Source organism: Lacerta agilis, chromosome 2 (genome assembly GCF_009819535.1).
Source record: "Lacerta agilis isolate rLacAgi1 chromosome 2, rLacAgi1.pri, whole genome shotgun sequence".
Taxonomy (NCBI): Eukaryota; Metazoa; Chordata; class Lepidosauria; order Squamata; family Lacertidae; genus Lacerta; species Lacerta agilis.
In genome coordinates, this window is record NC_046313.1 from 19,320,925 (window position 1) to 19,346,479 (window position 25,555).

Sequence of the window (25,555 nt, forward strand, 5' to 3'; positions counted from 1 at the left end):
GGCAGAGCCGCCCTGCAGCGCTTCCCTCTGGCTCTTCCCTCCTGAGCCCGGATGAGAGTGGGGCGAGTTCGCCTGGCGCGGTTGCCTCGGACCGATCAGGGGGCGGGAGGTGCTTCTTGGACCGCCTGTCGGCTGCCTGGCTTCTCTAATGGCAAAGGTGATTCAGAGCTGATCAGCCTAATGCAGGGTGCGCAAACTTCGTGCTCGTCGGATCGGCTCTGTTTTATTTTCTAGGAGCCACCAGATCCCTGCCAGCCACGCCCAGATCCAGAAGAGATCCAGTTAAGAGTTAAAGAACAACTGTGCCTCTGAGCACATTATGAATCTAGGAAATCGTTTCACGCGCAGAAGTCCGCGCCTGGCTAGCTTTCTTCGCTCTACGTGCCAAATTTAGGTGTGTGTGTGTGGGGGGGGAATATTATTCTTGTTGCTGTTTAGCAGCTGGGAGTCACAAACCATTCCCAATCTTTTAACAAGTTACCCCAGGCATCAACCAGTCGATCTAGCTTCTGCCCACCCCCGATTATTTTTTTTAATCTTGTTGGCATCCATTTGACACACCTGGGCAGTGTGTATGGGGGTTCTGGGCTAGCCAGATTTTTAAAATATTTATATTTTATTAAGGTGATTTCATTTAAAAGAAATAAAGTGATACTAGGGGAAGAAAAGAAGGGAAAGTGGCAGGGAGAAAAACAACAGCAGCAAAGATACATATAAAAGTTATATGCCCCCCAAAAGCAATATACAATATTCCCATACATTCTTGTATAAACTGGTATAGTGTTATTGTCCTAGTGCTTATGTAAATGTTAATAGCCTGCTACATTTTGTATAAACTCATTCCAAATGTTATCATATTTATCCTTACAGAGTCTGTGCCTGTAAGCAGTCTGTTCCTAAATTGCCAGTGATATCATATCATCAGTCCATTGATTGAAGGGTATCGTATCTTTATTACTCCAATTCCTCAATATCAATCTCTTGGCCACCATTAGAACACGGAAAATCCATTTCCGTTGTCCCGTTGATAATTTCCATACTGCAGGTATATATAGTTCAATAAAATATTCTCCGCTGAAATATTTAACTTTTTCTGCACAGTCAGCACTTTCTCCAAAAACCTGTTAAGTAAAGAACTGTGTTTCAGAGAGGCATTGTTCTGGGCTACCCAGATGACAAGACCCCCGTCCCCCTTCTCTGCCTTGCTGATGTGGTCCCAAGGAAAGCAGAGTAATATATTTGGAACCACCTTGAATTTATCTACCATCTCCAATACAGCAAGAAATCAACAGTGCTTGCTTCTGAACAAACATACATACACTGGATCTAGCTGCAATGTTTTATTTCAGTCTGGTCAGTGCTGAATCAGTTAAAAGTAGAGGTGACCAAGACTCAACTGTCAGAACCATGCACTTAATCCTAGGAGGACAGTAGTGAGGGCAAAACACTGCAAAGAGTAGAGGCATTTTTTAGACAGAGAAACCTCCAGATAATACTAAAGCAGAATAGGTCACTGGGTCGGCATTTAAAGTACTGCTGAATGAGCTGACCTTGCTAGCCAAATGCAGTGGTTCCATGACAAATGGATCAATGTGGAAAGAGTTCCCTGAGGGTAGAAGTTTGAATGCCACTGTGATAAATCAAAGCAAAGCATTTTTAAAATCAAGACCTGAAAAGCTTGAGGTATTGGATCAAAACCTGAGTTACTAAATCAATGTTCCCTGCAAGGCAAGAGCTCCATTGTTAGCAAGATAATTTCATTTTGTGGATTGAAACAAGTGGGCTTCAGTCTGCAAAAGCTTGTGCCGCAATAAATCTGTTTGTCTTTAGGGTGCTGCAAGACTCCTTTTTGATTTCATGATAAGAAAGGCATTCACTGATAGAGATCAGAAGTTTAAAATGGAGCAGACAAAAGTCCCTGAAGTAAAGCAATAGGAAGCATTGTAATGTTCTTTGCTTTTTTTACCACACCATTTGAAATGTGATTTGAATTAATGTATACATCTGTAGCTACCCCAGTTTTCATGATTTGGACTTTACAGTGGGTGAAGAAATGAAGACTCCCAAGATTAAAATAAAGAACCACGCAGGGCAATTCTATAGCCTCAATACTAGAGTGGTACTTTTGCTACCTGAAGATCAGCAAAACTTACAGCACAATCCTAACCCTGTCTATTCAAGAAGTCCTCTTGAATGTAATAGGCCTCTTAGGTACCGTAAATGGACTTAGCACTGCAGTATGCTGTACTTTCCCAGCAGAAAAGTTGAGAAGCAAAACACCACTACGAAAAGCAGATAATGGAAACATGCTTCCACAGACTTCCAAGAGCATGCAAAGGCCTGGGCTGCAATAGTTCTCTCCTGATTATATACTGAGGTCATCTAACAAAGCCATGCAAAGATTGGTTATGGAACTCCCTTCCCCTGGATGTGTGCCCAGAACCTGAATATCAACTGGAAGCACTTGAGAATATTTTAATTTGGGCTGGCTTTTACCTAAGCCTGAATCCTAAAAGACCATGCAGTCTTCCGAGCATAGCTGTCAACTTTTCCCTTCTCTTGCGAGGAATCCTATCCGGAATAAGGGAATTTCCCTTTTAAAAAGGGGAAAGTTGACAGCTATGCTTCCCGAGGGAAATTGGTGCTTCAGGAAAAACATGATCTCTTTCAAATAATGTAAAGGGTTTTCAAATCAAGTTCCAGTTTTCACCAGCAGAGGACAATTCATCCCCTTTAAACTCCCCTCTCTCAAAAGAGGCAACAGCTGGTAGATATGCATTGTTGCAAAGGAAATTGACGTGGGCATGTCCTGGCTGGCATCGTGGCATCTGGGGAATGAGTTGGACCTTCAAAGCCAGGGGTATATCCTGTAACTTGAGGAAGCACAAACTCACCGAGAATGCAGATCCAGTGATTTGGGAGTCTGTGGGAGCAGCTTGGAAATTTGGCTGCCTTCGTAGAGCAAGGAACAATATTTTCCGCTCTTTTGGATACAAAATCTTCCCTACTACGTTTCTGCTTGGAGTTTCATTAGATTCAGCCAGGTGTGTTTCCTCAATCCCCCAGACAACCCACTTCCTTCCACATGTTGGAGTTTAACAGCAAAATCTAGGACATAGCTGGAATAATTATTAGTTGGAATAAGCTATAGAATTGGGCCCTTAATGCAACTAAAATATCTAAGGATATTTGGACCTAGCAGGTGGGTAGCGTAAGACTACATTTTCCAAGAAGAAGGTACATGAAAAGTGTTTAACAGTATAGTCAGTATAGTAAAAAAGGTAAAAAAAAAAAAAAAGGTAAAGGAGCCCTGGACAGTTAAGTCCAGTCAAAGGCGACTATGGGGTTGCGGTGCTCATCTCGCTTTCAGGCCGAGGGAGCTGGCGTTTGTCCACAGACAGTTTTCCAGGTCATGTGACTAGCATGACTAAACTACTTCTGGCACAACGGGACACCATGATGGAAACCAGAGCGCACGGAAACACAGTTTACCATCCTGTCACAGCAGTACCTATTTATCTACTTGCTCTGGCATGCTTTTGAACTGCTAGGTGGGCAGAAGCTGGGACAGAGCAATGGGAGCTCATCCCATTGCAGGGATCCGAACTGCCGACCTTCTGATCGGCAAGCCCAAGAGGCTCAGTGGTTTAGACCACAGCACCACCTGCATCCCTTAGTCAGCATAGTAAACGCATGCAGTAGAGTCATACACATGCCTATTCAGAAGCCCTATTCAGTTCAATGGGACTTCTAGTTAAGAGGGCATAAGATTGCAGCCTAAAACATTGCTAATCTTATGATTTAACAGAGTAATCCTAGCTATGTCTACTCAGAAGTAAATCTGATTGAATTTAATGAGGCCTTCTCTCAGGTAAGTAGGATTAAGTTTGCAGCTTTAGCCTGAAATCAAAATGGCAGAGACAGGGCTGGTTGGAAAATTATTTTGGAGGAAGCGGACTTGCTTATGAAAACTTAAGATGGATTAATTTCTGGCCAGTTTCTGATTTGGGAATGGCAGTGAAATGTACCAAGAACTTGGGTTGCAGAAGGACATCACAGGTACTTAACTATAAATGTGTACTTTCCACATTGTTGGAAGAGGAACATCCCACAAGTCTGATGTCCTGTGATGGTAAACCAGTCTTACTGTGCTCATGTGCAAAGTGGCAAGAAAATCGCGGGAGGAGTGAAGAGGCAGTGATTTTTGCTCTGAATACCCGCTTGCTCATTCATGCTAAACTATGGTTTGGCTTAGCACTACATGGGAACTAGAAGATGGCAAATCATGATCAGATCTCTCTTTACATTTTTGTAAAAAGCAGATGCCACAATTTGGTCTGTGACAGCAGTGCTGGGGCAGGGGAGATTCAAGCTTGCAGCCTATATTACTGATGAAAAATGAACACACACAAACCAGATTTAGGGAATACTTCTATGTCCCATCAATTTAGTCAGGTGTGGTGTGCTGGGTCGCACACACACATACACACAAACAAACAAACACACAGAGCCACCCAGAAACAACTTGATCATCATCCAAGCCTGGCTCCCTTGTTTCCTATGTTGTGGCGGTCCATTTTCCTCTTTGCAGATTTCGGATGGTGTGTGCAGAAGAAGAAGAGGAGTTTGGATTTGATATCCCGCTTTATCACTACCCGAAGGAGTCTCAAAGCGGCTAACATTCTACTTTCCCTTCCTCCCCCACAACAAACACTCTGTGAGGTGAGTGGGGCTGAGAGACTTCAGAGAAGTGTGACTAGCCCAAGGTCACCCAGCAGCTGCATGTGGAGGAGTGGAGACACGAACCCGGTTCACCAGATTACGAGTCTACCGCTCTTAACCACTACACCACACTGGCTCTCCTTTTACATGTGGTTCAGAAGCTGAGCTACAGTTATGAAGACTTTTGTAAGAACCTAGAAGTGAGGAAGTTTCTATTTAGACATGACTTTTGTCCACCACCAACCCCCTCAAAAATATAATGATGATGGTTTTCTAACCAAGTGAAATGCTCAAGGCTGTACATGACGTTAGCAGCCAAGTCCCACCAAATGCCAACCTTTGCCCAGATCCAACAGCTTGTAGAAGCCACATGCCTTTATTCAGGTTTTGGACTCCTGGTTATAGACAGGGGTGGGGGTGGGGGAACAGAGCCCACAGTGATTGCTTCTAAACCCACTCCTCTGCCCTGACCCACTAAACCCCATTCTCTCCAATCTGCGGATTAAAAAAAAAAAAAAAGGTTATCCTGCTCCCATTCTCCCTTCTTTGTGATGACTCAATAGACTCCTCTTTCTTCTCCCCCAGAGCGCTGGCGAGAACTCAACGCCCTCTGGCTCCCGGCCTGGTCTCCATTCTAACCCACCAGCAGCAAACAGAACAGCAGCAGGGAGCTGGTCATGGGTGACCCAGCCACTGTGGGACAACCCCTCCTCCCAGGATCATGCGCCTAGTATTACGAGTACCGGGCCCTATGGGCCTTGGGTGCTGAGAGTTGCCTCCGACACAAAGCCCCCTCTGTTTGCTCCAGCCAGGGCCTGAGAGAATCCAGTGTGCCTCCGAGGAAGGCGGGGGCAGAGGGCACATTGTTTGGAGACTTGCAGGAGATCGCAACATTTGGACATTATTACCCATCTCCCAAGGGAGGCTGGGGGGGGGGAGCAATGCCCTGCAAGTGAAAAATCAGCACCGAGGAGGCCCCGATTCTCTGTGTGGTAGAGGAAAAAATAGAGAAACTTGTGGCACCTTAAAGATCAACACATTTATTACAGACTCGAATCCGCAAGAAGCTCATGCCCTAATAACTATGTTAATCTTTCAGACGCCGATCAGAAGATTCTTTGTCGGTTTTGCCGCAAAAGATTAAAATGGCTGCTGTCCCCTGAGGAAGTTAAAGGAATGAGGCCACGGTAGTCTAGGAGAGACTCTGTAAGAGTCTGGAGCGCCTAAAGGGAATGAGAGACTAGTGGATCAGTGCGACTGGAAGCTAATGAGGAAAGCAGCAGAGATTAGTGATTGGAGGTGGTGTCGTGGTACACAAAGTGGTTCAGATTCTACCTTTTATTGGGAGAAAGCTGTGCAACTCAGAAGCACCCTACTCTCACCAGAACAATTCCATACTGAAAGGCATCCTTTACTTTTTTGGGTTCTTTGCTCTAATGCCAGTGTGGTGTAGTGGTTAAGAGTGGTAGACTCGTAATCTGGGGAACCAGATTCGCGTCTCCGCTCCTCCACATGCAGCTGCTGGGTGACCTTGGGCTAGTCACACTTCTCTGAAGACTCTCAGCCCCACTCACCTCACAGAGTGTTTGTTGGGGGGGGAGGAAGGGAAAGGAGAATGTTAGCCGCTTTGAGACTCCTTCAGGTAGTGAAAAGCGGGGTATCAAATCGAAACTCTTCTTCTTCTTCTTCTTCTTCTTCTTCTTCTTCTTCTTCTTCTTCTTCTTCTCCTCCTCCTCCTCCTCCTCCTCCTCCTCCGGCTTCCTCTTTTGTCCAGTCAGATTTCCTTTCCCTTCTCCATGAGACCAACTTGGGAGCCACTCTTGAAAAGTTTCCTGGGGCATGGCTTTGAAAGGAGAGCAGAGAAAACGGGGGACTGGTACAGGGTTGAATCAAATTTTGGATCCCAAATAGGTTATATACTATGGGAGCTCTGGCTTGGAAGAAACAAACTTTCCAAAGACCTGGGTATTTTTATTTCTTTTACTCATTTATTTATTGCTTTGATGTTGGGATACTTCAAAGGCAACTCTCCAACCCAAGCTTCTGTTGGCTTCTGCCTATATTCTGTACAATACCCAGAATTGGACTGGATCCTAATGCTCTGCTCTACGCATTTCCCCAAAGAGCAAAAAGTCCCATGGACAGTATGACTGGCTTAGTTTCCTTGGATATGAGCACTCCGGCGACTTCTGATGTCTTTGTATTCTTTGTTTTATTCACAAATATACAAGCATAGCCTGCTAGAAGCAAGAGGGTAACCATGTTAATCTGTTGCAGCAAAAACAACCAAGAGTATATTCTTTGTTGTTTCTGGATGCAAACAGACTCCTACCGGCAGCAACCAAAATGCAGATAAGAGTATCAGGTTCCCAGAGAGTTTGTTTTAGCTGCCCAAGGTGGCAACAGCTTAAACTCTTTGCTCTCAGCCAGAGTCAAAGGATGACACTGTCTCTAAACCAATGTCCTTGAACCGTAGGCTGTTGGACTACATCTCCCATCTCCCTTGACCATTGGCTATATTGGCTCTGGATGATGGGAGCTGTAATCTAACATCGGGCAGCTTAAGGTTAAAGAACAGTGGTCTATGTTAGAGATTTCAAAGTGCCTACGTGCAGAAATTCTGCTTATCACCTTCTGTAGCAATTACCAGCTGGCTGTAGCAATTACCAGTTGGCTGTAGCAATTACCAGTTGGCAGAAAAGATCTGCTCTCTCTCCAGACCCTTAGCAACGACCTGTGATTGGTCAATGAGTTCCTAAAGAATGAGCTCTGTGTGAGAGCTGTGGTGTTGGTTGTTAGTGGTGTGGTGTACTTAAGGTTGAGAGAGAGAGAGAGGAGAAGTTTTATGTTTTGTTTCTTTTATTTGTAAAGTCTGTACATAGTAACTTATGGATACTAGTTGCTTCAATAAATACTGTATATAGTTATCCAAGTGAGTTCCTGAGTTCCTGAGTTGTGCTGTCCAGTTAATGCTCTACAGCCAGAAGCTTCAAGAAAACCTGCGGTTAACTCTGCTGTGTCCAGGACTACGTTATATTCCTGACACTAAATCTTAAGAGTCTAAGCTGTGGCCCTTTCCCCTACTACTTGGTGCATAGTGTCACGTTTCCAAAACATCTTGGGTACTGCATCCCAATGACCGGAGGGAGATTTCCAGCTATCAGGGAACATTACAGTTATTTTCCCAAAGGCTACGGCCACACACAGATTGCTTCAAAGCAGTAACCAAGAAGGCCCCGACTCCTAACACCAGTTTGCAGTGCAAGGGGGTTCCTGCTTTACCTTGGCAGGACTCAACTGCTGAGAAGCGGCATTGAGCCTGGCTCAACAAGGATGACAAAATCTTGCTGGCAGGTGACATGAGGCCACTGGCAGCAGTATCTCTGAGGCTGCAGCAATATTACCAGTCTCTCCCTCTCTCTCTCCTCCCTAGTCTTAGAAGGAATCAGAGAGGAGAGAACCAACCTCCCAAAAAAACATATGGACCAACAGTTGAGTATTCTTTCCTGGCCGGGTGGGTGAGCTTCACTGATCATGATGGTCAGGGCAGGAAGAAGCCAAGCCTCCACTGCTCATGTTCCTCCTGCAGTGACAAAGAGAAGGGCCTCATGCTAATTCAAAATGTTCTGTTATTGGGACCATCTGCTCTCGTCCTCCCTAGTTGTCACTGTTGGAAAGGGCACTGGCAACGCTGTACTGATAGCAGGATCTGGGGCATGGAAAAGGAGGCGGGGCTTTCTTGAATTCAAATAGCAGAGCCAGGGAATAGGACCCTGGAATCACACGCACACACACCCCAATTTCCCACCTAGTTTCTGGCTGTGAGTGGCATCCAGCAGGTTAGACTAAGTGGAGCTTTCTCCATGCATTCTGTGAAAAGTACTTTTCATTTTTCTTTGTGTTATTTGCTGCGCATCTGAAAACATTTGTGCAGGAGAAGAGGAGGAGGGGGTCGTTTTCAAATCAAATGTTAACTTTGGCCCATGCTTATAAAAAACAACAACAACACACATACATCTGTACGAGACCAGATGTGGAAAAACCAACGCTGCAGCTTTGGCATCGCACGAGAAAAGGCTTCAGGACTCGGGTGAGCTAGCGCAGCCGCATAGCTGGCCCATCTCCCAGCCAGGAAGCAGGCTGATTCTCTGCTGGGGGCTCCAGCCCTCTTGAGGAACAGCCCCCCCTCCCCCCACGGCTGTCCACTCCACACCCCAGCCCATCCTGCTCCAGTTGCTGGCTGGGCTTCAGACACCTGCTTGGCCAGCTGGCCGGCTAATAAGCCTGCGAGGAAAGTCTTCTGCTGCTTGACATGCCCACTGCCAGCATTCCTGGAGGAGCTAGGGCTAGCAAGCCTAGGACCCGGCAACGCCAAAGCCTAGGCCTTGGGGCTAGAACACAGCAGCCGGCAGGTCTTCTGCGTCCTGGCTCAGTTGGTTAGAGCATGGTGCCCATCATGCCAAGGTTGCAGGTTCGATCCCCGTATGGGACAGCTGCATATTCCTGCATTGCAGGGGTTTGGATGAGATTGGCCCTCAGGGTCTCTTCCAACTCTACAATTATCCCACCTTTCGAAAGGGCCCAATGGCGGGAAGGAGAGATTGCAAAGCTTCCAACGTCCCCAACCAGCCCAGCTGGGGAGTGGGTGGGTGGGATGCAAAGAGCGAGGCGTGCTGGCGGCGGCCCCCGGGATTCCTCCCCATCCCTGCTCTGCAACAGTTGGCCCTATATAAGCCCCCACAAGGCCGCTCTCCCCGCGCACAGATAAGTCTAAATTGCTCCTTTCTCTGCAAGACAATCAAACCATTCTCTGCAACTGGAAGGAACCAACCCTCTTGCCCCCAAAAAGAGAGGGGGTGAGGAATAGACCATTATTTTTCAGCCGCGGCTTTCCGCAAGATTCAAGAGCCCAGTTTCCTTTCTCTCGCTCTTTGTGCTACCCCTCTTTTTTTTTGCCAGAAACATGGAGAAGGAGGAGGCGGTTAGTTTCTCCTTTCTTTCTCGGGACCCCATTATGCTCTCCCTCGGGTCGCCCAGCTTCTCCGCTGGCCCCGCCCAGCGCTTGATGAGGTCACTCTTCAGCTGTCGAGGGGGGAGAGATTATTTTGCCCCGAGTTTTTTGAACTGGAGGAAAGGGGGGGCTAAATCGAGGGTGGGGTCTGTGCGGGGGAGGGAGAAGAGGAGGAGATTTGATCTTTTATTTAGGCACCTATTTTGCATGCTCTTTCAGTTCCCAACAGTTACTCTCCGGAGTGGGTGGAGCTGATGGATGGGATGGTTCTTTTGCAAACCAGTCCCGTCTATGTGCGGTGGTGGGAACCCTGTTCTGGACTGGTAAGTTATATCTACCAAGCGGCTTACTTTTCTTTTCCGGTGATGTGGAATAGAAATCCGGACTCCCTCCCTTTATGCTTAGCTCCAAGGGTGCTTGTCTCGCGCATCCGCCCAGCCCCTCCAAGTCAGTATAGTTTTTTGTTTGTGACTGTGCGTGCGCGCTTCAAAAAAATAATGTTTTTGGGGAAATGTTCTGCATGGTTTCAGAAGGTCTTTGCCAACTTGGAAAGTTGGCTGGAATTCAGATCAGGGTGACTGGAGGGAGGGAGGCGAGTGATCTCTGAACGAGATTTAAGATGGGTAAAGGGGGGGGGGGAGGCAGACCAGCAACAGTTCTCTCCTCCCAGTGTCCGGATTATTCTGTGAGTCCTTGTGAGCTTCCGTAGAATGCATTCCTCAATTTAATATTTGGGAAGCTTTTACTACTGAGTTCAGAAGAGAACGAGGGCCAAGCAGTGCGAGCCTCCTCCTACCACTGTCCGTAACTTGATTGCTTTATTTTTTTTTATTTTTTTATGGCTCTCTCTTAGCACTTCTTCAGCAACCCGCAGAACTTTGTTGCGAGCCCTAAATTTTAGGGATTGCTTGCTAAGCCCTTCCACCCACCTCCCAGATTCCCAGCTGTGTCCTTTCTTCCCTCCCTCTGAGCTCAAGCAAGCTAATGGTATTCTACACTGATTCTTGTTCTCTGATCCCAAAGGGAATATTTCCGTTAAACACAGCACCGTTTTCCTGTCTGGGAGTCAAGCCATGGCTTGGGGGGGGAGAGAGAGACACGGGGAGGAGCCAGCAGCACCTCTGTAGCCAATATTGTATATACACATGCAAATAGCCAGGATTTTGGGACCCACTGCTTCAGCTGCCGTCCTCAACGTGGCACACGTGCGTGAGTGAAATATTGCGATTGAAAATGCTGTGTGTGTGTGTGTGATGGGAGCAAATATATTCAGGGAGTATGACTAAGTTTTGATTTGAGCCAGGGCTCAGCCATGAAACTGGGGCAAGGTCATCATATTATACATACAGGTGATAGTAAAGGAAAAAAAATGCTTCTGCATATTTGCAGAGCGTTTCCCCCTTTTACTACTCTCCACTCACCCAAATTAATGCTGCATTCCCTTGCCTCCCCTCAAAGGAGATGGGCCATAGCTTCCAGCAGATGAGCTCTGACACCCGTCCTGAAAGTTCAGAAACAAGGCTGCAGCCCTAAATGTACTTTCCTAGAAATAACTCTTCTCTATAAATGTCTCTGGGACATGGGTGGCGCTGTGGTCTAAACCAGTGTTTTTCAACCTTTTTTGGGCAAAGGCACACTTGTTTCGTGAAAAAAATCATGAGGCACACCACCATTAGAAAATGTTAAAAAATTTAACACTGTGCCTATATTGACTATATATAAAGTAATTGCCGCGGAACAGTGGTTGAAAAACACTGGTCTAAACCACAGAGCCTAGGGCTTGCCGAGCAGAAGGTCGGCGGTTCGAATCCCCGCGATGGGGTGAGCTCCCGTTGTTCGGTCCCTGCTCCTGCCAACCTAGCAGTTTGAAAGCACGTAAAAGCGCAAGTAGATAAATAGGTACCGCTCAGGCGGGAAGGTAAACGGTGTTTCTGTGCGCTGCTCTGGTTTGGCAGAAGTGGCTTAGTCATGCTGGCCACATGACCTGGAAAAACTGTCTGCGGAAGCGGACCAATGCCGGCTCCCTTGGCCAGTAAAGCGAGATGAGCGCCTCAACCCCAGAGTCGTCCGTGACTGGACCTAACGGTCAGGGGTCCCTTTACCTTTATAGATGTCTCTAGCATTGTGCTGCTTCATGCTAATTTTCTTACAGGGGAAGAGTTCTCACTTAATAACTGGCACGAGAGTTTCATGCAATTTCCTATGTGAAGTCATTATGTACCATGTATAACCAAACACCGTGTGTACCAACCCCCTGTCAATCGTCGTTTCCTCGTCCGCACAAATTGATAGGCGTCTGTTTATGATAATCACACCTGACTCTCCCCATGTGGGTTTGGTGTTGTTTTTCTGCTACGAAATACACATGACTCAAAGGTACTGTCTTTAATTGCTTTAAGTTTTGAATTAAGCTATCTGCTTTAGCCATCCTGTCACATTTAGGGTGATTTAAAAAAGTAGAATTTTAAAATCACTTCAATGCACATTAGCGACTGAGAATACTGAAAGGAGTGGCGAGAATGATAGAATAATGGAATCAAGTGTAATCTTTTGTTGATGGTATAACAGAATTGCAACTACAATTACTCATGGCTAGCTGAGTCTGCTTCATCACCTTGCACAGGTGAGAGGCATTCTTTGTGAATACATCTCCTGCTTCTTATGTAACTGAGATCCCTTCCTCTCACGACTACCTTCTAATATTTCATTGCCCTGTTGTAAGAACTGGACTAGACTAAAGGCCCATCAAGTGGAGTCTTACGTTCTTACAGGTTTTAGGTTTGTTGAATTTGTGAATTTCCACAAAAATGCACTAATAAAAACAGGTAACATAACATAAAAACATCCAGTCATTAGTGCTGCCCAAATGCCTGAGAAAACAACAATATATTGGCCTGGAGCTAAAAGAACGACAAAGTTGGTGCACGGTGGACCTCCTTGGAGCGAGCATTCTATAGATGGGGAGGCTGCTGCAGAAAGACCACTCTCTCGTTCCCATCTTCTGGACCTTCCTTTGAGGTGGCATACAGAGAAGGGCCTCAGATGATCATTGTGGGGTCTGGGCAGGTTCATATGAGGAAAGCTGAACCTTTGGTGTCCTGAACCATATAAAGAAGTGGTCAACCAGATGCCTATTTGGAGCCCACAATCAGGGCAATAGCAGTCTTCCCATTTGTGATGTGCAGCAACAAGCAAAGAGAATGAAAGTCCTGCTGGGTTGCCCAACCAGTTGCCTATAGGAAGCCAAGAGGGCAACAGCACTTTCTGGCTGCTATTCTCCTGGTACTCGGAAGCATCCTGCAGATGTTGCAGAGAGCTATTGTGAGTAGTAGCCACTTATAGCCATACCCTCCGCGAATTTGTCTAATTCTCTTTTAAAGCTGCCCAAGAATCTTCTTTCAAGGTCCTGGGTACATATGACTAGAATTAGGGGCCAAATTTGAGGAGCGTCACTGTGCAGCTCAGTATCTGGCTGTCCTGTGCCCCCCCCCCACAAGGTCTGCACCCAGGATAAATGTTCCACTTTTCTCCTGCATTGACTTTGGGTGAAAGTGTCAGCCCTGAGCCCCCAGCATTCCTGCTGGCCATCAGTCTCCTTGCCAGCTTTACTGGTTATTTTAGAGGCCACTCCATCGAAGTATTACACAAAGGGAACAGGGGCTGGATGTAGGCAAAGTTGCCAACTTTTAACTGTAGAACACAACACTCCACAGAAATCAGGAAATTTGTTGTCATGTTCTGTGGGAGACTGCGATGCTCTGAATGATGGGGGCATTTCTTGGAGAAAGGGGGCACTTGGCAACCCTACTGACAGGGAAGTCTTGGGGGCTGTCTACATTTCCTTGCCTTTCACCCAGGGCCTGTATGAAAAACGATGGATACCTTCTCCCTTGAAGCTGGGAAAAGAGCCCAGAAGTTCTGGCACCTAGTTCTATCTCCTGCTCCAATTCACTAGGTTTCCCCTTCCCCTTCAGAGCTGGGAATAGGACCTAGAAGCCATGGCTGGTGACCAAGTTTACTAGTTGTTGAATTTAGATGTAATTGTTGACTTCCACCTCTTTGTGTCTCTCGACAGCCCCCAAACTACCCCCTTTCATCTCTCCCTGGTGCAAGGGGAGGGGGGTTAAAGGTTGTATGCGCAAGCTTTGGCTTGGATTGTGTGTGACGGGTGCCAGATTTGGGGAAAGAGGGGAGGAATAATCCGTTGCCAATTCCATCTGGGTGTTTTGGGGGGTGGGAACGGAGATGAGTTATGCTTTCAACCACTTGGGTCATGTGAACAGCTTAACCCTTGGGGAGCGGGAAAGGGGGATAGGAAATGAGGTGGCAGGGCCTAGTGAACATAAGAATAGCCTGCTGGATCAAGCCAATGGCCCATCTAGTCCAGCATGCTGTTCTCACCGTGGCCAGCAATAGGATTCTAGCACAAGAGCCCTCTGCCCACCTGTGATTTCCATCAACTGGTATTCGGAGACATACTGCCTCTGACAGTGTAGGGAGACCCTCCTCAGGTCTTGCCAACTTTACACTCTTAATCTCTTTAAAGACTGCTCTACCATCTTGTTTATTTCAAGCTCCAACAGAACTAGAGTTTGGACTTGATATCCCGCCTTTCACTCCCCTTAAGGAGTCTCAAAGCGGCTAACAATCAGCCTGGTTCCATCCCAGTACAAATAGAGCCCATTCCTTTTGGCTTCCAGGACCTCACAACTACATTTCCCCCGTGTCATTGAAGAAGAAGAGTTTGGATTTGATATCCCGCTTTATCACTACCCGAAGGAGTCTCAAAGCGGCTAACATTCTCCTTTCCCTTCCTCCCCCACCACAAGCACTCTGTGAGGTGAGTGGGGCTGAAAGACTTCAGAGAAGTGTGACTGGCCCAATGTCACCCAGCAGCTGCATGTGGAGGAGCGGAGACACGAACCCGGTTCCCCAGATTACGAGTCTACCGCTCTTAACCACTACACCACGCTGGCTCTCTCTCATTGGTGCCAATTTGCCAAATGACCGCTGACTACCGCACTGTGTAGGTGATGGGCAACGTCCGCAACCTTCACATAAGGCAGTAGGGCTGGGCGATATAACAATATATCGTCCAGAACTGGTTTGATGTCCATATCACAATATCGGTTTCATAATTTTTGACCTGGTAATATATCATGAATCTTGGTGTGTGTGTGTGTGTGTGTGTTATGCAAAAATCAGTGTGTGGGGAAATGGTGAAGTCAGCCAATGTCTCTACGTAGCTCCATCCTTATTTTAGACATTGCGATATATTAGTATATTGCGATGTTTAGCTGGTTATATATCATGAAGCTGAAAACCAGATATCGCCCAGCCCTACCAGGCAGGCAATTTACTCTGCAGTCTGTATGCCCATCACACACCTGTTTATATTCTCAATGACTGCCAGGATCCCTCCACCCACTGGAGAAGTACGCTCAACACAAGAAAGCTCCTCTTTCTCTCTCTCTACCATAAGTAATCATATACACTTAAATTTAAGTCTTTGTTCCCTTACCTGTCTTCCCCTTAAACTGAGAAGCTTAAGTGTTGCTTTCACCCCTTGATTGCTTTGATTTCCTTTTTCTGCACCTTTTCTAGCTCTAGGGAGGAGACACTGGGGGACTGTTGATCAGTTTCAGAGCCAGTAACTTAGATTTATTCAATATGCAAATATGTGGTTATATCCTTATGTGTAGTGGAATTACCTGTTCTTGTGGTTTGGGCTGAGGAGTGCTGGGAGGGACAACAGAAATCTCTCTTCCTCCACCTCCCAAAATAAATTTCTTTAGTGACAGAGGTGCAGTCACAAATGCCTAGGGCACAATATTATAACCCTAATTTGTATCCGTGAGGAATATTTCTACCTATACACACATTAATATCACACATTAAAAACTCAAAAAATTAGAATATCGTGGAAAGGTTCATTTCTTTCAGTAATTCAACTTAAAAGGTGAAACTAATATATGAGATAGACTCATGACATGCAAAGCGAGATATGTCAAGCCTTTATTTGTTATAATTTTGATGATTATGGCGTACAGCTGATGAGAACCCCAAATTAACAATTTCAACTTTGGGGTTTTCATCAGCTGTACGCCATAATCATTACAATTATAACAAGCAAAGGCTTGACATATCTCGCTTTGCATGTCATGAGTATCTCATATATTAAACTCCAGTAGCTAATGAAAACAATTGCTTACATAAATGGACTTTTCCACGATATTCTAATTTTTCAAGTTTCACCTGTACGTACTGGGCAGTTGGCACCTTTTTTATTACGTTTTCTTACACATTTTAGCATCATTTTGATGCCCTAATGTGTGTCCCCTTGTTATGCTGTGCTCTTCTTTCTTGAATCGCATAACTTCCCCTAAACAAAAAATACTTGGTGGGGTTTGTGACTCTGTTTCAGCTGTGCCACCACAGCTCTTTCCCCCAACGCTCTCATCTGACATTCCTTGCACTGCTATCCTCCTCCAGCCCCATCTCTCAATCTTCCCCCAGGCTTCCTGCTTTTCGTGTCGCCTAAAGGATTTAGATCTCAGATGGCCCCTGCCGTGCTCCTGGAGGAAGAGGAGTTGGCTGGTTATGGGTTTTTCTAAAATTCTCAAGTCGGGGGCATTTGGCGTTCTTCAAGCTGAGGGTAAACCTCTTTCCCTCTCTGCAGGCTGTCCCTCCCGCTTGGATGGCTCTTGAAAGCTGAGCTGCATCCCGGCTGACCAGCATGGACCCTACACCGCTGCTTCCAGTTACTCCTGACCCACGGGGCTTTAATGAGGGGGCAACAGAGCCCGGCGATCCTGCCTCCGATCCCTGCGCCCTCCTTTCCGAAAGGCACTATGAGGTGATCCCCTGTGTGATCTGTGCCCTCTGCTGCGTTTTTGGAGTTGTTTACTGCTGCTTTGGTGAGTAGAGAGGGGAAAGAGGCAGTTCTGTCTCTGAGCCCTTCTCAAACTTCACTTCTCATTCCTTTTTCCTCTGTTCCCAATGGGTTGTTTACATGCACCAGGGATAGTGGTTGGCTTGGCGCCCGGGCTGGGCCGGATTTAGGTTTGATGAGGCCCTAAACTACTGAAGGTAATGGGGCCCTTTATAAATCCAGCTGTCCTTTGTCAACAACAAATTGTCACTGTTTTCTGTGTTGAATATATGCTATATATGCCCATTACTTACATCATGGGAGCCTACACAACACACAACACTGTTGCTGTATGTATGTTTTGTTTTATTCTGCCAAGAGAGCAGGAGAACTCTAGGATGTTTCATTGAACGTAATCGTGGTTCTAGGAAATATACCTGAAACACTGAAAAGAGTCCTTTGTCGTATTTTCCCATTAAGTGAACTGAGTAATTAAGAATATGTCACAACTGGAGGCAAAATATTTGGGGTGTTCCGATCTGGGGTAGGTTCGACAACCTGAACTTTGCAAGGGAGATAGAAAGCAGAGTCTATTGTGGAAGATTGGTGGCTTATAAGTGATGACTTATTTGGAACCTAACTCTGTAGGCTGAACAAAACCATATATTATGAGTCTTAAATGATCCTGTCACATGTACAGACTTGGGGATTTTAGCCTTCAAAGAGTGAGGAACGACAGGGGAGGGAGAGAAGAGGGGTATAATTTTTCATTGCCTTTTTCATATTTTTTTTAATGCTAGGGGGAATCAGAGTTGTGTTTTCTTTAAAATGTCAGAAATTGCATCTCTTCTTCCCTGGCACCCTGAAAAAAAAACCACAACAACCTCTCAATTCATGTTTCAATTACATGAAATAGCCAAGCTAATAAGAACTGTGTGTCCTCCATACTTGACCTATTTCAAAAAGCAACAAGTACCGGTAGCAAGTTGTCCTCCAGTAATTGTGATAACAGTGAGTCTGCGTCATACAACTTTTCTTTCTTGATGTTTACAGAAGAAGGACTGTTTCCCTACACACACACACACACACACACACACACACACCAAACAAGGTACGGTAGCTTTTCTTGCCATGTTTTCAGTCTTAAGAGATTCTAGCTTAACCATAATGAGAATTTAGATGTAACCTTTTTCCAGTAGCCCCTGTCTCAGAATATCCTATTGACGAAATATAGCCCCCCCCCCACCTTTTTTTAAAAGATATCCTCTTCTAAACTTGGTGTGTGCAGAAGTCCCCAGACATCACCAATAGCCCAACAATGTTGGGGTAAACTTCAATCCTAAAAAAGCTCAACAACTCTGGTCGGCCCTCATGGATGTTCACTTCATCAAATCTGGCCCTCTTTGAAAAAAGTTTGGGCACCCCTGCCTTAACCTTACTACAGGACCACCACATATGATAAAAAGAACCTTCTTTCTCCCCTCTGCTAAACTTGGCCCTCTTTCTGTTGCCAGGCTACCGCTGTTTCAAAGCCATCATGTTCCTCTCTGGCCTGCTCTTTGGCTCGGCTGTCATCTTCCTGCTTTGCTACAAAGAGCGCATCTTGGACACGCAACTGAGCCTGGAAGTCAGTGCGGGCATCGCCCTGGGCATCGGAGTCCTCTGCGGCTTAGTCACGATGCTGGTGCACTCGGTTGGCTTGTTCCTGACGGGGCTCCTCCTGGGCTTGCTCCTGGCGACGGCTGGACTGGTGGCCACGGAGCCTCTGTGCCAGCTGCCTAGCGCCTGGGTCCCTGCCGGCTCGCTGCTGGGATCAGCCCTCCTGGGTGCTGTCTTGGCCTTGCGCTGGCAGAAGGCCCTCACGGTGGTCTCCACGGCAGTGTTTGGGGGCGCCGTGCTGACCCTCTGCTTGGACTACGCCGTGGAGAACTTGGCACTGGGCCACCACGTGTACGACCGCCTCCGCCTGGCTCCTCCTTCCCCGCTGTGCTGGTGTGGCTGGGCCGTGCTGGCCACGTGGCCCGTCCTGGCCTTGATGGGAATGCTGCTGCAGTGGAGAGTGACCGCAGAGGGCTTCTCTCACACAGATGGTGAGTGGAAAGGCTGTAGGACCCTGCCGACGGAGGAGAGAAGTTCCGGGCAGGGGGCATTAATGGCAACCTGCCCGGGGGGGGCCTCCCCCCTCAAAAGTCTGGAGGAGGGCCTGTACCTGCCTACCTCCTGCCCGATGAAATGTAGCCCATTTTTGTAAGAGACTTTAGTAGCAGACAGTGTGCGAGATTAGGCAGGCACCAGGCAGATTTTGCACCCGACCAAGTGAAGATGCTTGGGTGCCAAGATTGTGCCTGACATCTCCACCTTCTGAGGATCGTTGGCTCTGGACTAGTTTCACACACTTAACTGTGTGAAATCCTGTTGAATTCAATCAGTTATATTTTTATCTGCGCAATCAGAATAAATTTCGGGAACCAAAATGCTTTTTCTGTGCAGCCTCAGCAGGTGCTGCCACGACTAAGGAAAAAGGAGGTGGTATGCATGTGGACTGTCCCTAGATAAAGTGGCTTTTCTCCTTTATGTTCTCAAAAGTTCTTAACCTAGCTCAAGGTTGTCATCTAAACTAGCCAGATATTTAACTGAGAATCAATCACAATCAGTCCATCATTTGAAAAAAAAGAAAGAGAAAGAGAAGAATTTAGAGCCGTCTTGCCCCAAAATGGCAACTAGACATTCCGTTTTGGCGACTGTAACCTTGGTTTAAGGAGCCATTTGGCACCTAGCTCATATATCTGAGTTTCTAACGTGGGTGGTGGAGGGACGGTTGATGGGCAGCAGAGTGCCAACAGTCATAGAGAGACAGGGAGGTGTGCTGCACAGTTAATCACTTTTTCTTCTGCCCATCCTTGTCCCCAAAGGCCTCGTGCAAATCATTTCTCAGTCGTATGACACAGAGTGTCGAGAGTATGAAACAAGGACTAGGGAGACCCAGTTTGAATCCCCAGTTGGCCCAGAAAGTTCACTAGGTGATCTTGGGCCAGTTACCGGTACTTTCTCTTGGCCTGAGGACCGTAATTGTGGCAGTAAGATTGGGGTTGGGGAAGAGGATGAGAGCCAAGAACAGCCCTCTGAGCTACATGGATGAAGGGTCTGGTAAAAACGTAGTAACTTAATAAATACTACTACTACTAAATAATAATAATAGCTAGATAGTGTTGGTGATGATTAGGAGACACTATATCCATTATTACTTTGCTCAGACTAGAGGAATCTGACAGACTTGAAAAAAATTCAGAGTTCTCAAAATTCTGAAGGATGCAACCTTATGTGGCATGATAACTGTGTAGAACTCTGTTCGCCTCCCAGCATGTAAAAGAGAGAGACTTGTTTGGGACAATTTTTTTCCTGCTTCCTCCCCACCACCACTTGCCTTCATTTGATTCTCTGGTCAGGAAAGGAATTCCCCCATAGCTGAAAAGAGAGCGTTCATTTTCTTTCTTAGCATTGCCTCTCATTAAAAGAAAAAAAAGATATATAGATATATATACACAAATACAGTCATGGAAAGGAAAGTGCATCCCTCTTTGAATTCTGTGGTTTTACATATCAGGACATGGTGTAATATGCCATGTGTTGTTGTTCATTTGAGGTTGTATTTAACCGGTAGCCAGTGTCGTGTAGTGGTTAAGAGCGGTTGACTCGTAATCTGGTGAACCGGGTTCGCATCCCCGCTCCTCCACATGCAGCTTCTGGGTGACCCTGGGCTAGTCACACTTCTCTGAAGTCTCTCAGCCCCACTCACCTCACAGAGTGTTTTGTTGTGGGGGAGGAAGGGAAAGGAGAATGTTAGCCGCTTTGATACACCTTTGGGTAGTGATAAAGCGGGATATCAAATCCAAACTCTTCTTCTTCTTCCCTTGAAGACCTGCAAAGGAACAAATGATTGCTATTACGTTCTGATATGTAAAACCACAGAGTTCAAAGAGGGTGTGTGTGTGTGTGTATATTACACATACGTGTAAATTTGTATTTATAAACTAGCCTTCTTAGGAGTAGTCTCCCTCTGCTTTCTCACACCTCTTCTCTTGCCCAGTGGTCCTGAATCGGCGCCAGAAGCAGCTGCAGCTCTTACGGATCCGGCAGCGCGAAGCCAAGAAGAGGCAGAGCCAGCTTCCTCAGGATGGCTCGTACCGGCATAAGCCCAGCGCTGTGAAGCGCTGTGCAGGAGATGTCCTTGCACCGGTGAGTGGCTGAAAGAGTTCCTGTCACAAATGTTCATGATCTTACTCTTGGCCCCCGTTTGCGACATGCAGTGCCAAACCCACGATCCCAGCTGCGTCGTCACCTTCAGAATGCCCCTTTGGCCTTTCCCTGGCATCTTCTCAATCCTCTGGAGCAGGCGTGGGGGAACTTTTTCGCCATCTAGCTGTTCCTCAACTCCCCAACAGGCGTGGCTAATGGCCGCCAGGGATGATGAGAACTGAAAAGGTTCCCCATTAGGGTGGTTCATAAAAACTTTTTTTTTTTAAAATGCCTGCTCCAAAGGTCTTATCTCACTACACTAGGGATTATACAGCTATATCTGAAATTTCATGCATATCAGTTAATATCTTGACCCTCCTCCATGAAAATAGCTGTTTACTTGGCCGTTTTCCTATGTCGCGAAGGCTGAAATTTCAATTCAGTGGAGGAGGGTCAAGATATTAACTGATATTAATGAAATTTCAGATATAGCTATATAATCCCTAGGGTACTGAAATAAGACCTTTGGAACAGGCATTTTTTTAAAAAAAAAGTTTTGTATGAACCGCCCTATTACCCATGCCTTATCTGCAGCCAGCCAATGGGAGTATGGACCATCACTCCTTTGCACATATCTGCTCTGTCCCTTCCACCCTTTACATTTATAATCGGTGGCGTAGCATGGCTTGCCAGGGCCCGGGGCCGCACTGGGTGGGAGAGAGGGAAACGGATGGAATACACATGCACGTTCAACTGCCTAACTGTGTCTGCATCACCCAGGAGATTGCAGCCACAGAGAAAAGAGATGTTCTATTGTCTGGAGAGGTTGGTTCCTTGGTTCGCACGGAGAAGCCGGTTTCAATGGAGCCCAGCAACGGAAGTGTGCAGCTGTATTGAGGCAGCACTTGGTGTTGAACAATTTGCACCCCTAACAATTTTGCAACCGCCCCTGTGGCCCTGCCCCACGCTACGCCGCTGTTTATAACTGAGCATAAGGCAGGTTCTTTGTCAATGTGTATTGGCTCCTAATGGAGGGGTGTGGGGAGGGGTTAATATGCTGTTCCCTTTTCCCACTTCACTCACTGGCATACCATTCTTTTTCTCCATCCCAAAGAGTTATATTCAGAGCCTGCGCGACCGCCAGCAACTGGGAACTGGTACTTCTCTGAGCAACCTCAGTGCCAGTGCTCACACTGCTGTGGACCTGGATTACGACTCTGGCTCGACTGTTCCCCTCACCACGCCCCGTGGCTGCCTCTGAAGGGGACGGTTTCTACTTCCGCCTGTGCCTTAACCAGGGACATAGCACAACTCGGCCCTCACTGGGGGGGTCTGAATATTTTTGTCCCGTGCAGCCGCCTGACTGATATGCAAGCACCCTCGGCTAGCCTGCTATATATATATTTTTAAAAAAATGTTGTTCAAAAGCAGGCAGTTTCGTTTCCCTGGAACAGGACTCGAGGCCAACAATGTGACTGAATCAAAGCAGTAGGAAAGAAGGGATTTTTTTTTTAAATAGAAAAACAACAGCAACACTATTAATTTATTCCCAATTAAGTCAAGTGAAGGAAGCAAGCCATCTTCTTCTGCAGGGTATCTGCAGCTGCCTTCCAAGCTATGCTGCAATGAACTGGTTCCCTCTTAAGGTGGCTGTCCTTAACTTTGAAGCTAGTATAGAATCTGTCCTCTGCAGGCTCAGTTAAGCCATGGACATCACCTCTTTTATTTGCCCTAGAGGTTTATTTGCCCTAGAGGTCTAGAACTAGCAACAGGGTACTTTGTTTACCTTTTGGCTTAGATGAACGGCCCTATTTTACCTCAGGGGTAAAATAGCTAGGGGATAACTTGAAATCTTTGCACCACAGGTTGGTGAGGTAAATGGTTCTGATCTATGGTGCTTTTCACAACATTTTGCTTTTTTTTTGTATGTGGGTCGGATGGCAGAATCTTGTGAGTAGAGTCGCCATTCAATTATCCTTTCCCTACGGCAGTTTGGCTTGCCGATACAACGTCCGTGGGGAACGTTTGGACCGTCCATAGTTATTTGAACTTTACATCTCCCTTCATAGCAAACATGGTCAATGGCCAATCAAGTGATTAGGGGAGTTGTAGTTCAGAAACACCTGAAGGCCCGAAAGTTTACCACACCAGGGTTATATAAGAAGGGAAAATTGTGCTTTTCTCTCCCCGCCTCCCATCAAACTCAAAGGTTACCTTCCCAGATCCCGTTTGGTCATTCATAAACCCTTGATTATGTTATGAGAGGGATAGCAGAGTTCGCAAATATGGCCGCACCTTCCCGCTCAAATGGCTGTAAGTGTGTAAGGGAATAATTCCCCCAAAGGGCTCTAATTATAATCCAAAGTGCCTTTTCTTGTCTATACAGAGCCTTACCTGCACTGAAGTGGCTTTCAGTTTAACCTGACACTGGTGCTTTTTGAAAACACATAGAGAAGGATTAAAAACCATTCTTTTTTTAAAAGGGGGGGGGAGTTTGAACTCTAAACTGTAGGCTAATCACCCAGGTTTCAATTCCTAAACTATTAATCTGAATTCACTGAGTAAACAGTGGGTTTGAATCCTGGTCAAGAGACCTGTTTTGTTATAGCAGATTGTTTCCTGTGGATATTTGTTGTTGTTACTGTTTTTATAACTTCTGCTTGTAATACTTAACACTGATACATTTCTGCTATGCAGTCTGTCTCTATAATCACTTGGGTCACACTATAAAGAGGTTGGAGTTGGGTGAAATGAGGGGGGGGAGAGAAAATGGGGTGCAGCAGGGGGTCAGAGCACAGGTGTGTACACACATCAGATCCAGCAGAATGGATGCTTTTGAAACTGTATAATTTTCCCAGGGATTTCAAATCACATCTCTTTCCATCATTGAGTGAATTGTAAAAACCACCCATTTTTACAGAGCAGTCAAGTATGCAAAACCATGGATCTGAGACATAAAGCCTTTTTTAAAGGGCTCTCCCAAAACCATCACAAAATTATTGATTGCCCCCTGTATGCAAAAGAAAGTTGGGGGGGCTAGTTCTTATTCCGTTGATATCCACAGTCACACATTGCTTTATTTTGACTCTTTCTCCACCTGGGTCCAAACATTGCTGCTGGGCAGTTTTGTGTATCTGAGTGTAATATGATACAAATCTGCCTAGTGGAAACAAAAGGTTCTGGTGTCCTGTTCACAAAAGTTAAAAAGCGGGCAAGCAGTTACCAGCCTGAGACTTGGGCTGCATTAGAAATAATTTCGCTGTTGCCGAACTTTCTATTCTAATGCCTGATGATCTCATAGAAAGTTAGCTCTTTCCCCTTTCAGAAATGTTTGCCTCAGAGGTATTAAACTTAGGTTTACTGCTTCGCTGTCACAATCTGAATACAGATTGGAACTTGATCCATATATATATATATCTGAATTGCTGGGGGCATGGCACTAACCTCAGTGTTTCCTGAATACCCAGTAACTAAAGTACACTTCCACAGTGTGATAGCAAAGGGTGCCACCCCTTTTAATTACTTTGTTGTTCCGAGTGCATCTCTTGACTAGGTGGACCTGTAACCTTGCCATCTCGTGCTGCGCTGAGCCAGCGATACACATTTGTGACGGAATGACTGCATCGCCGACTGGAGGTGGAATAGAAAGGGGGCAATGCCAGAGCCTTGAAGCACGCAGATACATGGTGCGCAGCCTCCTTGCGGCATAGTGGTGTCCCCAGGTCTACCGTGTGGGAAAGACTGTCCCAGCAGGTTGAGGGCCTGATGTGCTTATGGCGCATGGGGCTCTCTTCAAAATACAGGAATGCCCATCAGCTGCTTCTGAGGACAGGGAGGAGAAGAAACTGGTTTTGTCATCCCCCCCATCAACCTGCTTTCTGTGATTTGGAGGAGTCTGTTGCTGTGACTGCTGCAGATGTACAGTGGGATTGAGGCCTTGGATTTTAAGTCCTCCATCACGCAGCAGGAAAAAAAAGGATATGAAGAGGTGTTCGCACAACCACACACCCTTCTGCCCGGGCGAGTGTTGGCTTTTGCCTTCTCTGCAGTGCACATCATTTGCAGTAGGAAAGATAATGTATTCCCAGGAGCAAGAAAAATAAATGAAAGCCATCAGTTTCGTGTAGGATCTACAAAAAGAGTTTGTATACTTGAGCATGGTGCCCTGCAATCGGGTTGTCTCCTGTGATCGAGTTGTTCTAGTACAGTATTATAAGAGGAGATGGTTGAGCCAAATTACTGGAGGTTGGGAATGTTTGCTGCCTGGAAATGGCTATGGCTTCTTTGTTTGGAGGGTCAGTTGGCTTCCTTTAGCTGTTGAAGCACGTGTCTGAGTGTGTTGGGATGTGAGGTGGCGGGTGCCCAACACGGAAAAGGGTACTGCACTGTGACCTCCTGCAAAATGGGGCCAGAGTGACATTGCAGAAAACGGAAACACTACCCACCCTTACTTCTGCGAAGAGTGAAAGTAAATCCCACCTGCACATTAACAAGACTGGATTCCTCCCCCCCCCATGGAAAATAGACAAGAGATGACATGTAGTGAGCATCTTAATAAAGATAAGCACCAAAAATGATGTACACGGAGGAAATTTTACAGCAGAGATAGCAAATTTGTGTGCCCCTCCCCAAGCCCAATTGCTATACCCGCAGGCCCATGGTCAGGGATTAGGGGAGGTGGGGTTCAACAACAGGTGGCAGGCTACAGGTTTCTC

General features: G+C 46.4%; 1 protein-coding gene across 1 annotated transcript; it reads left to right on the forward strand.

The window, feature by feature from the left end:
* Window positions 1-9,908: 9,908 nt before the first annotated feature.
* On the forward strand, window positions 9,909-23,536 carry LOC117040807 (transmembrane protein 198-like). The gene is made up of 5 exons (XM_033138816.1): window positions 9,909-10,056; window positions 16,413-16,650; window positions 18,119-18,694; window positions 20,692-20,840; window positions 21,955-23,536. The coding sequence occupies exons 2-5, from the start codon at window positions 16,470-16,472 to the stop codon at window positions 22,099-22,101; spliced, it is 1,053 nt and encodes a 350-aa protein (XP_032994707.1). The 5' UTR covers window positions 9,909-10,056; window positions 16,413-16,469; the 3' UTR covers window positions 22,102-23,536.
* The last annotated feature ends 2,019 nt before the right edge of the window (window positions 23,537-25,555 follow it).

Excerpts from the sequence above, each read along its gene's own strand:
- LOC117040807 (XM_033138816.1), top strand. The coding sequence starts at position 16,470 with ATGGACCCTACACCGCTGCTTCCAGTTACTCCTGACCCACGGGGCTTT. Across the intron at positions 16,651-18,118 it reads AGTTGTTTACTGCTGCTTTG|GCTACCGCTGTTTCAAAGCC; the intron begins GTGAGTAGAGAG and ends TTCTGTTGCCAG. Across the intron at positions 20,841-21,954 it reads CAGGAGATGTCCTTGCACCG|AGTTATATTCAGAGCCTGCG; the intron begins GTGAGTGGCTGA and ends TCCATCCCAAAG.